At 40.7% G+C, this 17330-nt stretch overlaps 2 protein-coding genes across 2 annotated transcripts in view; one reads left to right on the top strand and one right to left on the bottom strand.

Moving 5' to 3' along the window:
• Window positions 1–878, bottom strand: part of ADGRA3 (adhesion G protein-coupled receptor A3) — a 59796-nt gene extending 58918 nt beyond the window's left edge. The window contains exon 1 of the mRNA XM_086746562.1: window positions 604–878. Coding sequence (XP_086602688.1) covers window positions 604–878 — 275 coding nt within the window. The remainder of the gene's footprint in view (window positions 1–603) is intronic.
• A 138-nt stretch (window positions 879–1016) lies between these two features.
• The window catches only part of LOC104477048 (cytosolic beta-glucosidase-like), a 38477-nt gene continuing 22163 nt past the window's right edge, over window positions 1017–17330 (top strand). Inside the window, 1 exon segment of the mRNA XM_086747680.1 lies at window positions 1017–1322. Coding sequence (XP_086603806.1) covers window positions 1017–1322 — 306 coding nt within the window.

The following is a 17330-nucleotide window of genomic DNA, read 5'->3' as shown; positions in this document are numbered from 1 at the left end:
CTACCGCACACCGAGAACCTCATGCTCTCTTGGCGCACAGTTGTTAAAACTACCTCAAAGCACGGTACTCCAAAGCTAAGTTTCTCCTGAGATCTAAAAAAAACAAAACAAAACAAAAAAAAAACCAAACCCACACAAAACAATAAAACAATAAATTTAGGGAAGTTTTTAAAAAAATAAATTAAATCGTGGAGTTACTTTCCATAAAGGAGCAGCTAAGTTGAATCTTTTGCTGGAGAGCAGCCCCAAGAGGGAAGAAGGTGAGGGGGTGGGGATGCTGCCCCGCGGGGGGCGGGCGGCGGCGTGGGGGTGTCTCGCCCGGCGCAGCCCCCCGCACCGCCTCCCGCCCCCGCCAGTGAGTAACGGGACGCTTTCCCCCCTCCCAAAAATCACTATCCCAGGAAACTATGAAGAGCACAGACAAAAAAAAAAACCAAAAACGTTCCTAGGGCTTGCTCCAGCAGCACAGAGGGTCGAGCGCACTCCCCCCACCCCCGCCCCGCTGACCCCATTTTACCTCAGGCCCGCGCTCCCCCCTCCCCCCCCCCCCCTCCCCGTCCACGTCGCACCGAGACCCCCCCCCAACCTGGGGACGGTACTCACAGGGTGACCGTCCGGTTAGGCAGCGCTTCAGGAGGCAGGACCTGAGCGAGCTCCAGGTTGCTGCAAACTACCTTCACCTCCACCGGGCCGCCGGCCGCCGCTTTGCCCGCGCTCCTGGGCCGACCGTCGTACTTACAACCCGGGGGCAACGCGGCGCTGCCGCCGCCCCCTCCCAGCGCCGTCAGGAGCAGGAGCGCGGGCAGGAGCCCCGCCGGCCGACGGTGGCGGCGACGGCGCGGTGGGCGGCAGAGAGCGCGGCGGCCCGGGGACAGCATGGCGGGGATGGACGAGGTCGGCCGGGCCGGGCGGCAGAGGAGCGAGCAGGAGCGGGGGGCGGGGGGCGTGGGGGGCCGCGGTTCGCCCCGGCCTAGCTCCGCGGGGGCGGCTCCAGGCGCAGCCGCAGCGCTGCCGCCATGTGGTGCCGCGGGGGCGGTGGGCTGCTGCGGACGGGTAGAAACCGCGGCCACCACAAGCACCGTCGCCTTTGTGTCGAGGCCGGGCGGGCTTCGCGCAGCGGCAACACCAGCGCCGCCTTCCGCCGGTACCGGAGCCCCGCGGCAGCCAGCGCGCCCGCCGGGCCTCGGCCCCACTGCGCAAGCGCCGCGGTGGCGGCCGTCGCCACAGCGCCTGCGCGCCGGCGGGTGAGGGGGCCGCGGCAGGGCGGTGCTGCCCCCGGCGGAGGGGGGCGAGCGCTGCTGAAGGCGAAAAGCGCCCTCCTGGTGGGGAGCCTCCGGCCGCTTTCACCCACCGCGCCCCTGGCGGGGTCGTGGGCAGCGCTAGGCCTGCCCGTGGTCCCGCCACTCCCCGCGGCAGCGGCTCTGTGAGCTGTCCGGCCTGCTCTGGCGGTGGCCCTTGCCTGTCCCCCATGGCCGGTGCCTTTGGGCCTCGCAGTGTTCTGCAGAGCCCAGGGTCCCTTTGACGCTTCATAGGCCCTGTCCCCCTCACGGGAACAGGGTGGAGCAGTTTGGTTTCCCACTCCTCTGCTTCCGTGCCTCGCCTCTTGCCCTCTGCTCCGAATCCTTGGCCCTGCAGGAAGGACTGTTGCTTTTCATGCTTCATGGAGAAAGGATAATCTGCCCAGGTGCTGAATGGCTTTCAGTACTAATGCCAAGTACCTTGTGCTTGTAAGACATTTGTCTTCAAATCATCCCTCTAAAATGAGGTAACACTGTTGTTCCCACTTGACGGCCAAAGAGCCAAAGGATGGAAAAAATAATTTCAATATAATCAATCTCAAATGTCAGAAAAAAAAACAACCCCTCCCCCTACTAACAATATGTCTTTTCATTGCACACTTGAGACTGCTTTTCTGGGTGTAGTTAGGTCGTGTTCTTGTGTTTCTCTGCAGCCAGGACAGCCAGGCACAAATGCCTTTGTGCCAATGACAGCTGAAATTCTCAGTACATTCTTTGCCTCTGGCAGGTGTGAGGACAATAAAATAACTGTTACCTAACTTGTAATCAAATTACAAGAACTGTCAGCAACTACTTTCATCAACTACTTTAAAAATTTTAAGGGAGACTTTGCAGAACCCATAGGAAATTCTGGTCCCTAACCAAGAACTCATAATGCCCCATCCTTACAGAAGAGCGCTGGCAAATAACACCCTGCGAAATACCTGTTATTACACAGAAATGCAATTTTAGGTATTGGCAATAACAGCTGCCAAAATGAGTCTGGGGAAGTCTTTAACCTAAGGTGTCCTTGAATACTGTTGGACACTTAGATTGGGGCCCAGTTTTAAATGTAACCTGATGAAAGATACGGGCAAACAATAGGAGTTGTGGATTGGGGCAAGTGGAACAAGGTTACAGTAAGACATCACAATTATCTGGGCCTGTTGCAGATACTCTTTACCCACCATCATGTTTTCTCTCCTCGATTGTATGGCCTCTTACAAGTGAAGGTGGAACCTGTACCACGTACTGAAATTGTTGACCAGAAGAGAAAGGGGACACTGGTCCTTGAATTTTAATATTAGGTTTGCGTCACTGAGTCACTCAGCAGGACCAACCTGATCTGGGTGAGACACAAGGCCACTATTACACTTGAACTTAATTAGGTCAGGACACAAAATAAAAGATGACAGTGCCTCTGTGCTCTTATGCTGCTGTTGTGCCAACTGTAAGAGATGAAAGATCTAATTAGCATAAAACTCACCAGTAAAGTTAATTCTTCCATTTTGGGCTTTGTTTTAAACAAGTTTGAGCTGCAGAGTGAATTTGTATTGCATCAGCGCTTTGTATCATGGAGACACATTATTTTTGATCTAGCACCAAGAGTTTTAAAGCTGGATTGACTATACCAAACCACGGCCCAAGATACTTTTTCCCTCAGAAGTAGTGATAGGTTAAACAGTTCTTCCCTTTTGCTGCTTTCTTCCCATAACCTTCAGCTATGTCAAGAACATGATCCGATTCACGGCACAGCTGCATAAAAAGTTTGTGCTGGGTTAAGGTTCAACATGGTGATAGTGCATAGAGCTGCCTCTGCTGGCAGCAGTGCCAGTTTATGCCAGTTTAAACCATTGATTCCACCAGAATTTTGGCTTGGCATCACCACAGCTTCAGCATAGCTAATCAAGATTGCACTTCAGCGCTACTGACGGGAACGTTGCCCTGTTTTTCTGAAGCTACCTGCTCCTCTCCCTTGTCATGCATTTGTGGCAATGCATATGTTTTCACCCCATTAGTCTCCAGTTGTATCAGATGCATGATCCACATGGTCACATAATCTAACGATGATGATCAAAGTGGTGAACTGTTGCTTCTGGTGACTGTCATCATAGACCATCTTAACTCGATTTTGTCATGATCCTGGAGAGACAAATTTCTTGCCACTGCTTTTCATCTTAATGTCATGTCCAATTCCTTTCCTTCTAATTTAGATTCAAGTGTGTTACTTGCCCTTGATGTTTCTGAACTATGTGCTCTGTTCTTTCCACCCCGCTGAGACCACCCCCACTAAGATCTCTAACTGTGGATCCCAGTTGCAAAGCTCCTACAGTTTCAAGTGATGCCTCTGTTTAAACTGCTGCTGTTGAAACCTTGAAGTGTTATTCTCTGTTGATTTACATTCTCTTAGTTTGTCTGCTTTGGCAGTGAATCTAATTCCAGGGTGTACTGTTCCTCACCTGTTTTCAAAAAGCTGGAAGGCTTCAACCAAAAGCCCCTTGAAGGCTTATGCTTTTACCCTCATCTTTTCTCTTTCATGCAAATTACTGCAATTTCCATTCTGTGCCAAAGACTTGAAAATGTGTTTTCTAACATTGGCTCAGGAAAGCTCTTAATCCAAAACATATGTCCCATAGGAGTCACTTAACAAATTTCATGTGTTTTGGTTTTTTATTTTTTTTAACTGCGATGTACCTTTGTCAAGTTTATTAGATCACTACCTTTATTGCAATTGTAGTGGTCCAAGGATATAAGGATAAAGTTAAATCGTACGTCTGCTTCAAAAAACAGAAAGCCCTGTTCCTCCTAGCTTTTCCAACAACCCCTCTACCTTTAGGTTATGTGCCCTCGCTTTTGCTCCACCTGTGCTAGTCATCTGATTGTTCAGTACACCAATTCAACTCAACAACTAGGCTAACCTTTTTTAAAGTTTTATTTTCTGCCCGGTTATTGAGTTGAATCAGCTCAGAGAAGGGTTAAAAGAGTGCCAGAGCTGGAGGAAGGCAGGACACTGGCCAAGGGAGTGGAACCTCCCACCTGGGCAGCAAAGTAAGATATTTTATGTAACTTCAAGAAAGACAAGATTTGTAGGGGAACGGAATACCTTTTATTATAGCAGCTGATACAGCTGCAAAAAAAGGAAACAAGCTGTTCCCAAAACTTACTGGCTATAGCTGGGGTAGCAGCTGCTCTAAAATATTAACTCTTTCTGCACTTTTTGCTTCTTTTTCTGAATTGAAAAAACAAAAACAAACAAACCAAACTTTCTTTCCCTCAGTCCTCTCATTCTCCATCAGTGTTGGTAATCTTGTTGGTGCTGGTAATGCTTTACTTGAGGTGAGGCATCTAACTTGAACTGTTTTGAATGTGCTTTGCTTCCAGATTGCAAACAAGTATACTTAGTCATTTTCTGTTGTTTCCCTTCCCTCCATAAAGTTCGCCACTGGTACATTCAATTTTGAAAATTAATTTTTCCTCTCTTCTTTCTAATCTACTAATTACTAACTTTTTGTAGCCAAGATGTTAAGGAGAAAGGTGTGGGAAAGAGGGGAAGGCAAGGAAATTCTTATCAGTGTTTATGTGTAAACAAAGGTAGCTTTGGCAGCACTTCAAATCCTTCATATGTCCTCAGGACAGAGAAATAAATAGGATTTTTTAAGTTATTTTTGTCTGTCTTTCATTCTGATTCTTTTCTTTGCTTCCTCCTATCCTTTTATCAGTTCAGGTTTCACATCCCTGCACATTTTTCTGGGCTATCATCACCTTCACTGAAATGATTGCTCCCTTACTCTCCTCTCAATGGATTCCTATGCTGCCGCTACCTTCATATCCTCTCTCTTTTTTTTTTTTTTTTGTTCTCACTGCCACGGAGTGTTCTACCTACCACATTTCACCTCTTCCCTTAATGGATTGGGACATCATCAGTTATTTTGTTTGCTCAGCAATTGTCAAGGAAGAGGAAGCCTTTGGTTGCCCTCAGCTATGTCTGCAATACTGTGGTTATTTGCTATTCAAGTACAGGGAGGTGATGATAACTGCTGGCACATGCTGCCTTGCTCTTGGTAACCACTAAATCCAAGCAGGCACAGAGTCACCTTTCTACAACAGCTACTTGTTACACAGCTGCAGGTTGTAGTATTATATCCCTGCCTCTGCCAGGCAGTGCAGTTACCCCAAGCTCTGCTGTTGCTTGTGACAAACACAGGAATTCCCAGATGCCTGGCTGATGTTTGTCACGTTGGACATCCTCCGATTGTTCCCAGATGCAGAGATGTTCTCTGCAAGCCCCTCTCCCTGGTCTCCTGAAGTTAAGGGTCAGAGAACTTCAGTGTTGGTAGTATAACTAACTGGGGAAAATACAGTTTTTATACAGAGGGGAAACACTATTTCCCCTTACCTGGTCGTACCTTTAAGTAGACATGTTTCAAGAATACTCTGGCAGAATACCAAAAATTAGTTGGCTTAGTTTGTATACTTCTTATGGAAAACTTTTTGGAAATACTTAAAAGGAGAATGCTCTCAAAGCTGTTTATTTAGAAGTCTCTGGGTTTGGTTATCAATAAATCCCAAATTAAGCCGGAATTAGACACTGAAATTTTGTATATTAAAACCTGAAATATCACCAGATGCACTTCTGCAGAAAGAACAGTCAGGCCCTGAAGATTTTCATGCTTGATTTTCATTATTTTCTTTGGCTTGAATGAAGGGAAAAAACCTCCCTACTGTGTGGATTCAGAAGATTTATACAGGGATCTCACTCCTGTTCTGCTGTTTTGGTCTATAACTGTAGATGAACGTTGACTTTGAGATACAGTCCCATCGCTAAATTTTAGAAAGCAACGTGTGCAACTCAAAAATACGTAAAATGCATTGTGCAAGGTTTCTCTTTGACATGCAGTTCTGTCACCACTTTTTCAGTGATTGGCCTCCAAACAATTGTTTCATATAATTTTGAAACCGCTTGGCTTTCTATATATCTGATGTGAATTTTCAATAAAATAAAAATAAAGCTATAGAAATGTATATTTGCATGGAAGAGGAAGAGATAAATACAGTTTTCATACAACCTTGCATTAAAAATTTTGCTGAACTGTGTAACCATCATTTTAGCCCCTTTTGAAAAGATTATCATCGGTCACTGATGTTACATCAGGCACATTACTCAGCATTAATAAGCTTACAAGCTTCCTAGCAATAATCTACTAATAAAAATGGAAATAAAATAGTTTTCCTTCTACTCCTTGTTATACTTTGTTAAATACTTTAATAAATGTTAAAATGCAAGTAGGATCCAAACTCACAAGAGTTGTGGGGAAAAATTAGTAGGGAAAACAAAAGCTGAACTACCTCCTTACTAACACATCAGCGCTTACGGCTGAGAAGGCAGCCATGGTGTTAAGATGGTAGTGATTATGCCTAGCTAGATAGATGGGGATTTGCACTGTTGTGTGAACAATGCATATGAAAGAAAAGCTCTCTGATGCTTCAGCAATTCAAATGGTTCAGAAGTTAAACTTCCTTAGTATGAATACTTTGAAGAATTTTCTTCACTCCCAAATCTTATCACCTTAGATTTTACAGAACATTAACTCTAGAAAAGTCTCAATTTTATTGGCTGCGTAATGGCACCTGAAGCAAGAGATTCTCTTTCTCTTCCCTGCACAGTACCTTGAACTCAGGCAGAAAATTCAGAAAGAGAAACAAAAGGGAAAAGGCTAATGTGATAGTTAAAGAAAATGTAAAAGGCTACAGTGGGCAGAGACAAGTGGCAGCTGAGTCCCACACTGACACGGGACCACAGCTCAGACAATATCCTACAGGACTGAGCTAAGCCTGGGCAGTAGCCAAAAAAAGCAAAAGGGGAGGATGATGAGAAGCACATCTGGGCGCAGAGGTGTACCTGTAGCCAGTGGAGCAGGAGTTACACACATGTTGATGACAACAAGTAACTTGTCACCCTTGAGACAAAGGCCAGGCTCCTTGCTTAGCCAAGATGCATCTACACCCTCTATGGCATAAAGACACATGGCACAGACAGTACCATGCAGAGATGCAAAAAAAGCAGTAAGTGGGTAGGAAAAGCAATGTGTCTTACGGTGGTACTCCTTCTAACTCAAACCCATACCTTTCAGCAGGTGGAGCCACAGCAGTAGGTTATAGCAGGCCTGGCTGGTTGCAGAGCTAACAGTCCTGTCATTAGAGAAGGGATCTTTGTGGCATCCTCAATTACTCAATAAAAACACGGTCCAAACAGTCTGCAGTAAGAGTCATACTGGTATTTTCCCAGGTACATTTTATCCATAGTATTACTTTTAGATCTAATAAGCAACCACAAGCCATAAAAAATGGAAGCAATAGGAAGCATAATAATAAATAGCAATTAATACATCATTATAGGTTTGCTTCTCAAGGCAGAAGGAAATGGGGAAAACATGCATTTTGATGTAAACATCAGCAAAATTTCTGGATTCTGCTTTTTGGGTACTTAATCATCCTGACATCTAGGCACTTTCATGGGAGTTTTGGCAGTGAAGCTGTCCAGGGAAAAGGTTTTTGTTCAAGGAGGTGCCATAGACTACTCACATTTTTTGTTGTTTTCAAGACAACGTGGTTTTGTCTCGATAAACACAACATATTCCACATTATGGTTTGTACTTCCCAGACATTTTTTCAATTGAGATTTAAGTATTTAATTTAGACTTCATTAAACAGTTATTATATATTAAACAAATAGCAACTACATAGTAAAACGTGTTTGCAGAGCATTATGGCTATGCAGTAGGTCCATATCAATTTCAAAGTTATGAATCTCTTACGTAACTTTTAATCCTTGGTGAATGTTTAATAATCAGTATTCAAAAAACATACATTAGCTATCCTATTAAATCTAATTTAATTGTGGCTCAGGGAACATTAATTTAAAAGGTTACCTATTTTCCCAGCAGATCTGATCTTTGTTTCATCTTTTTCCATTAAAATTAGTGTTAAAGACAGAGTAAATTTGTTTCATTTAGAATATAGTTGCTAGGTGCTCTGAATACTTGTGAATAACATTCTGCCAAGCTTCTTTACTGATAAAGATATTAAAGATTCTCTCCCATTTTCTTCCAGTGTAATTCGCATTACCTGGAGATAATAAAATATCACATATTTGTTTAGGAAAAGTAATCCCTATTGACTGAAGGAACTGACATTCAGCAGTTCATTAAAATCCTTGAGTCAAAATTTCGCTGTGGGATTTGCATATTTTGAGTTTACAAAATAACCAACTCTCAGGAAGGGATATAAGACTGAAAATTTTTGAAATATTTTTCTTCTTTAAATGAATCAGAATCACCACAGAATTTATCTAAAAGTCACTGTATCCATTGCAGTCCTCTGCATAACAAATCTGAGAAGCTGCAGTAGTGCTGGAGTTAAGACTTTGGGTTCTGTTATTTGATGAAGATTGCACAGCAGTGAGCAATAACTGGCATCAGAGTGTTTTGATCTGAGAACTGAGATATTTCATTGGAGAAAGGGACAAGGTTCCTTGAAATCAATGCCAGAAGAAACTATTGAATCATATAGACTAACATATACTATAAGAAGTCATCAAAAGCCTGTGTTCACCTCAGTAAATTGTATCTGATTCAAGCTCTCTGGAGAGGTATTTCTGAGAACATCCAGAGCTAGAAAATGCCTTGCTGCTTTTAGTAATCTATTCCCAATGGCTATTCACCTTCAGTTTTAAAAATAAACACAGCAGTTTGAAATTTTCTGCCTTCAGTTATGCTATTTTTAAAAGCCAGTGTAAAGGAATTATTCAGCACTCTGTATCTAATTCTCATTATTGTACCCATACACCCTAATCATCTCAGTGTTTTTAAAGCCAAATAATCTGTGTCATATAGAAGTCTTCCCAGCCCTTCTGTGGATCTTTACTTCACTCTTTCCAGTGTTTCAACACCCCTAAAAAATGCAGTCACCAAAACCCTATACAATATTCCAATACTAGCCTCACCAACACCATATAACTTCTTTGTTCCTACTTATCATTATTTCCAAAGATTGTGTTTTGGCTTTCTGCCACTGTGCATTGAGTATCAGCATTCAGGAGCCCACTGAACAGTCTGTTGTTTTGTAGATTTACCTTGAGTTCTTTGTCCTATCTAGATACCATGCCTAGATATATCTGTGTATGTGGCAATATGCAGATGTATCTACATTCTTAAATATAACTGGTACAGCATGCTGCTCCACATATTGCTTGTTAGTTTTGCATGAAAGAATCCATATTTCTGAAATCAGACTTTTTATGTTCTGCTGATAGACCTATTACATTGATGCTATAATAACATCTATCATCCAAACCACAAGCGCAGCAGAACAGTGTTCTGGCTTTTCTTCCCAAAACCATTCCCGCTGAAACCTGCAATTTTCAAATTAGAATCATGGTGTGTTTTAGATTTGAAGGGACCTCTTTACATCATCTGGTTCAGCTCCAGCTCTGAGCAGGGCCGACTTCTACGTTAGATCGGGTTGCTCTGGGCCTTACTTAGTTCTGTACAAGTTCTTAACCAAGTTCCATGCGAGTTGCCGGGCTACAATCCTAAGGGATCAATATTCTTACCCCATTCATATCATCCATCAGCATTATTTATTTCCAGAATTGAAATGAAAATGTTGGATTGTACCAGAACTGAGACTCTCATGAGACACACTAGAAACATCTCAGTATAAGGAATCTTTAAATGTATTATTTATTGAAGGCTTAACCTGAAGAACATGTATCCTATTGTTAATATATAGCACTGATTTCTTTTAAACCAGAATGCTGTTTGGTGTTACAGCACTGAAAGAAATCTATGAAGTTACCTCAATCATTAAAATTTTGTGTCAAGAAAGAATTAGCTCAAATATATTTTAGAGGGTGTACTTAAAAACCACCAGATATTCATTTATAATTTTTCCTTATTGATCAATTCAATCTTGTGTTGACTTTTGCTACGCTTTTCAAGATTAAAAGTTCACAGAGGTCATTATGCTTTAAATACTGGCACAACAGTAGTACTGCTTCTAGTCTCTGGAATTCATTCAGCTTTACATTGAACATATTTGAGTAAAAGAGATGCTTAGTAGACTCTCCTTGGAGTCTCAGCCACAAGCTAATTGAGCACTTAAAAAAAAATAGTATTCTTTATAGATGTTGTATGACATTCTCCGTGGCCACAGCAAAGAGACAAAATCAGACATAAACTGTGTTATTTTTCACAAGACACAAGACTTCCAAATATGAACTATGTAGTTTTCAACTATATTTTCTCCACTCCTGTGCAGACCTGTTAAGTTTGTCTAGTAGTTCCTATTTTGCAGATCTTGCAGCTGGGCTGTGTCCTCATAAGTTTACGATACCATTTAGTTGTTTTTCTCCCACTCTACAGCACTGCATGCCAGATGTGTTGACTACCTACCTGTTGCTGGCAGGCAAAGTCACGGAACAGGATGGAGGCTGGCATGACGTGCTGCATCAGGTGAGCAGTCAAAGGATTGCTGTTTAAAAGCACATTCCTGAAGGGCAACCTAGAATTGAGCCTCTCTGGCTAGCTTCACACTTATAGTATAGAATCTTCTCAGAATTTGAGTCTCGAATTGCTGCATAGATAAAATAGGGTTGGTGAGGACTCTTCCACAGCTTGTTCTAGGGTCTTGATCATCTGGTCCTCTCTCTCCCATGAAAGTTAAATATTAAGCGAGCTGATGGCAGTCAATGCCATGAAAAAGCGCAAGCCTCAATGTTACCCAGTCTGAGAAAACAGAGTGTTTTTAAAAAGAAAAATTGTGTTAGCTAGAGAAATAATACAGACAGATTTACTACCCTTTACATTGCTTAGCTGATTGCGGCTGACCATTGAGATCCAAAAAGTGGATGAGATTAAGTAATAGATGTCTTTGTGGATTAGTCCTCAGCTACTGAAGAGCTAGATATTTTATGTTTCTCTGCAGTTTTCAAACAGTGCCCATTTTCTTTGTCTTGATAGAACTCAATTTTTGTTTCTCATTTAAAGTCAGAGATTACATAATTTCTGGCTCTTGCCATCTATTTCTTATGGTGCTGCAATAACACTCATGTTGTAGCCCTAGTTTGGCTGGGGGAGTGATTTTTAATCTCGGCTAACTCATGATCCAAAAATGCTAAACCAACAATGTTTGACTTTACTGTCCCTCTCCCCTGAAGAAATATGCAGTTATGGAAAACAAGAAGTACAGACAACAAGAGAGTGTATGGTCTTGTGAGCCAAAGATGGAGGCCACTTGTCTAGTCCAGTTTAAACAGAACTTTCTCCTTTGCTTACTAAAGTCATTTGTTGAGCAAATTAGGTTTATCAGTCAAGTGTTATGTTTACTGCTTAGTTTAATATCCATCTCCATTTCTTTGCCTCTGGAAACCAAGGGGAGACTAAAATTATATTACAGTTTAAAAGAAGAAAATAAGTGAGGGTTGAGGAAAGATGAAGAAGAATTATAGGCCACTAAATTTAACTTCAATACCTGACAAATAACTAGAACAATTAGTAAAGCAAGAGCAATCCGTATGTAAACAGCTTGAAGAAAATGCAATGATAAATCGGTAACACATTTGTAAAAAGCACAGATCAAGTGAGACCAAACTGATTTGTTTCTTTGTTGGGATAATTAATGTGTAAAGGAAAAGTGGTAGACACAGAATTTCTTAATATCAGTAAGGGACTGGCACTGGTTGCACATGGCATTCTCAGAAATAAGCTAAATAAAGTTGCATTAGATGGAATCCACATAAAATGAATACACAGGTAAATTAGTGAAACACTGAGAAACTTTATAAACAGTTGAGCTGAAAGCTGGGTTGACCACTTTAGATGATCAAACGTCTTACCTAGCTCAATTTAGCTGTGAAGGGGTTTTGTTTGCTTTTTTTTTTTTTTTTTTTAAAAAAAAAGCAAACAAAACCCTCCCCATAGAACAGCATCTAGTGTAAGAAACACCTAAATAAAGAAACTGAGCAGACCAGCAAAAATGACAGCCATTTTGGTCCTGTGCCAGCACCAGAACAGCTTACATCAGCATCGTTTTTCTGCTACACAGCTGAGTTTCTTTATTTAGGTGTATGAAATACTCCAAAGCATATCTAAATAGAGCTTTGATTACTGCAGGATTATCTCAAATTTATTTATTGATGCTGCTTCTGTTGACTGATATTTCTGTCCATTCATCTAAAAATCACATGATTCATGAAATGTTTATGCCTTTTTGTTGTGACTGAGTGAGAAAAGATGTCTAGAGGCATCACATGTCTCTGGGAACTTTTGCTTTGTATTCCTTATAAAAGCTAATAAAAATCCTTACAATTATTCATTTGTTTTTACCACCACAAACCGGCATGCTGTTGGCAGTTATGGGCACCTATGCTTTTTGACACCTAAAGAACAAAAACTTATTCTTGTCCCAAAAGCTGATGTGACAAGAGACAACAGCTGACAGAGACATGAGAGCCCAAGATATAAACGAGAGGTTTTTTGTAAGCCTTATAAAAAGCAATTGTAGCAAGAACAATTGCTGCCTCATTATTGTAAAGGTTTTTCATAGCTATTAGAGGAAAGGAACATCTTTTAGCATCTTAAAGAACTATTAGCAGGTTAGTTTTGCCGATTCATACAAGCCAACCTTTCCAAGTAAGAAGGGCAGCACACACTTGAACAGAGAGTGAGCTAATCAAATCTGACAATAAAACACAACAAATGTATTTTAGATATTAGAATAAAAATATAGTGTTGAAAGGAGATATGCAGAGTGCAGAGAATAAGCAGATGCAATTAACAAAGTGTTTTACTCAAGAAAAAGCAAATACCATTAATTGTTAAACAGTTGATTTTGTCTGCCCATGCAGATTGCAATAGTGTTTATTTTAATGAACAAAACCAGTAAGGTATAGGCAGAAAACAAAATCCTAGTCAGTAAAGTTTTTGCCACCATAGTATCTGTACCCTTAATATAGTCCAGATTGCATTAAAGTTGAAATAAATGCAAAATTGCTCCTGACTTCACCAGGAATGGTTTTGCACTCATAAGCAGTGTGCCTTCTAATTTCAGCAAAGTTCCATATGACTCAAATAATTTATTTTAAAAAGGGCAAGGATAAAATATCATTAGATAGATTGAGGTTATGAAATTGAGAGCTTATATTTAAAATAATAGAAAAATACTGCATTGAGTTTTTTCAGTGGAAGTATCAAATTAAAAGATGCAAAGAATAAGGTAACTCTGTTCCCCTCCATAATGAATGTTACCTCAACTGTGCATACTAGTACAATCACAGCATTATAAGATAAATGTTAATGATTTTTGGTTTTTTTCCGTTATAACTCAGTTTCTAGATAGTCATGTTCACTTCATAGAAAAAAATGAAAGCAACGTTTAATAGCCTCCAGATACATATATTGGATTGCAAATACAGCTTGCTGAGGACAAAATAAGGCATACAGGCAAATTACAAAGGGGAAATTTTGTTTATGATAAGCGGACTAGACTCCAAACAAAAGTGACTGTGGATCTGCTGTTACTGGAGATGCACATGGCTGGAGCTGATGCTGCAGTATCAAAACAGAAGATGAGATATGTTAAATTAGTCTCACCAGGCAGTAAAGGCAGTGTAAAACTTCAGCTTCCAGTTCAGAGGCTACCACGGTTTTTGAATACTCGGCTACCCAGGAATCCCACACACACCAGTACCTCTTTCTGAGGAAGTGATGTGCCGGACACTTTTTGCAAAAGTTACTGGGAAGGGTACACCCCATCTAATGTCCCAGTTTTTACATTCCAGCTAGTTGGCAGCCTGCTTGAGACACTGGTGTTTTGAAGCCACAAACACGCTGAAGGATACAGAGGGTTACCTGGGCTCTAAAGTTCACCAGTCTTCCTTGTAAGCTATAATGGATTTCAATACCTAACTTTTTACTCTAGAGCTGAACTCATTTGTTATAGTATACCTAAACAGATTTATTCTTAAGTAACAATACTTTTTTTAAAAAAGAACTCTACAGTATCTGATTTAGGGAGGTCTGGTCAGAGCATATAGTTAAAATAAGGAATGATTCCTAGAAGATGTAGAAGGGTACTTTTTTTCGTTTTCATTTGAGAAGCTGAAGTATGAGCATGTATTTACAAACACACAGAGATAAATAGTCTCTAAGAGTTTTTCAGATCTACCCCACAGAAATGCATTTGGGCACATGAACATAAGTAAGAATATAAAACAAGATAACAAATGTTAAGATACATATGTCCTTTCTGAATGCCTCCTGAAAAAACAAACAAACAAAAAAAAACTGCATAAGGTGATGGGGGTTGTGTGATACCCTGAAGTTGAAGAAATTTCAATTACAGCAGTATATGAAATTTCAGGCTCAGATGCTTATTGTTGATAATTACTATTCTCCTAGTGCCAGTCCACAATTAGAAACAGAAAGGCCAAAACTCGGAAGATTTTAAACTGAACTATCAGCATAATTTATTTTCAGACACATACCTCCGACAAATCTCTACCAGAATTTTTTCCATCCAAGAGGTACATCTTCTTCTGAGGTGTAGTGAAGAGTGCCAGACAGTGGTCTACTACACAATGGTCTAAACAAAAACTCAAAGACAATATGTGAGTAAGATTAGGAGGCAGGAACAGGAAAATTTTAAACAGGCAGAACTGCATTACTGGATGCATTTAGCATTTAGCTAAGGGAAATAGTACAATACGTATTGTCTCAGTTTCATTGAGTTTAGTCAATCTAATTGCCATTTACTATCTGGAAGAAAGCATTTCTAACTTAGCCATGATTCGATCCTCTTGTGGGACATATATCCAAGACATGCAAGACTCTAAAAACATTTGTGCTTCACTCAAAAAAACTCCTGGAAAACTAACTCTCGCAGATACTAGCTGTAGCAGAGGCAACCTACAACACAGCTGCAGACAGCTGTGTGGCCATGGCAGCACCAACATAAGTGCAGGCTTGCCATTCAATTATTTATGTGAATCTTCAGTAGATTGCTAAGCACAATTGCTTGCACAGTTACACTGCTAATAGCACTTAAACTGCTTAGCTGAAACTCTAACCTCTGTAAAGGCACAGAGCTAATCACAGCCTTCATTGTAGTATAAATTTACTAACAGAAGGAAGAGCATCACTCCTGACTTGCTGTTGAGTTTCACTGTTTCCTTAAAGTGGCTTCTTGTTCAGTTACTGGCTTTGCCTAATTTTGCACAGAGTGAACAGACTTAATTATATGCAATTTTCAGCTTTGGTCCACAGGGCCTAAGCCTTACCATTAGTTTAGATGGAGAGAAAGTTCATTTGCTCATTGGGGATTCGTATGCTTTCCAGTGAAGCATCTTGTGCTGTTCACTGCCACACACAGAATATTCACATAGACAGATGCACTGAATCCAATCCGGTATGCCACCCCTTATGATCCTAGCTCATAAATAGGTTCCCGTGAAAAAGTAATAGTAGTCAAAATCCTAAGAGAAGTGGGAAGTTGGGATGACCTTCTCAGGCCATGACAGCAGGCATAGGGAGGCAAAGCTGCATGAATTATAGTTAATTTATTCATGATACAGGGAAAAAAAAATAGTACTGAGTGTGCCTGAAAAGACTTCAGCTTATCAAAACTTAAGTTGTCTAATACTAGTAAGCTAGGATCTAGATATATGTTTTAACATAGCATTAGCTTGTTTGTATAAATACTAGCAGTATGCTGATACAGGTATGCTCATCTGAATTTCACTTGGACCTCCAATTGCAATAACGTCATTGTAAATCAGTGGTCTAATTTTACCAGGCTTCCCCACTTTTCTCACTAGAAAAAGACTTTTGTAATCCACTATGGAATGCTGACCATGGCCCTTAATTTTTGTAGTGGAAAGTAGTTCCTCCCACAAGATTTTCACAACCTTGAGGAAGCTAAGTTCACCCAATGCCCATCCCCTTGCTTTCTCCACACCTTACCCCATCAGTCTGGGATGCAGTCAGGTTTTATCCGACTCTCACTGGACACAAAATCTTAGCATTCGTATCATTCTGTTTTAGCTAAGAGCATAACCATATCTAATCCACTTCATGTCAAATGATCTAATCCTTTGTGATTTTGGAGCTGTGTAAAGGAGCTGTAAGCATTAGCAAGTTTATATTTCTGACTTAAAATGCCTGGGGTGCTTGAGCTGACACTCTGTACATCTGCCTTGCTTAGGTAGCATTTGTCAGTGAAAGACCCTCATCCTCAGCATTTGTGCCCCAAATAGTCTGGCAAGCCATTGTATTCATATCTTCAGAGTATGCTCCAATTTTCCTAGGCTCTTTTCTGAATAGGGTATGTACTGTCAGGAGAACCATTCTTTCTTCATAAACAATGCCCATGTTGATGACTGTATTGTTTGTAAAACTCACCTGTTTTATAGTCAAGCAATATATTATATAAATGTGAAAATAAAATGCTTATTTTAGGCTCTTAAAGATGCACAGCTGAAGACCTCCTTCCTCTCCTAAATGCAAATGCTATTAAAATAACTTTTTTCAGCAATTAAAGAGCATTAGGTAGACTCCCAGTTAAGATAAATTTACCTCAAAAATGTATTCATCACTCTCTTCAAAAGTAAAGCCCCAAAGCAAAATGCACATAGTTGCCAGCAGCTTTAGTTAAAGCTAAAATTAGCTATGCTGATTAAGTGGATTTTGCATAACCTTAACTTAATCCTTCATACTGGTCTTCTTTTCTTTGAAAAATCTTGAAGTACCAATAACCTAAAGGTTTATAGAGTCACTTTTTAATACTAATTAGTTAAGATTTAATCCTTTGTATTATGGTTAACATTGGCACCATCTTTTAATAGCCCAAGATTTCTAACATGCACTTGCTGAACAAAACCGACATTTTAAATTCCAGGGAAATAATGGCAACACGCATAGAGCTGAAGAACTTTGATTTAAAGAATTAAAAAATGTACTTACAAGAGATAAAATGGACCTAACAGTAAATTAATCTCTC

This window comes from Chlamydotis macqueenii, chromosome 4 (genome assembly GCF_036417535.1).
Source record: "Chlamydotis macqueenii isolate bChlMac1 chromosome 4, bChlMac1.mat, whole genome shotgun sequence".
Lineage (NCBI taxonomy): Eukaryota > Metazoa > Chordata > Aves > Otidiformes > Otididae > Chlamydotis > Chlamydotis macqueenii.
This window is presented reverse-complemented; position numbering and strand designations above follow the sequence as displayed.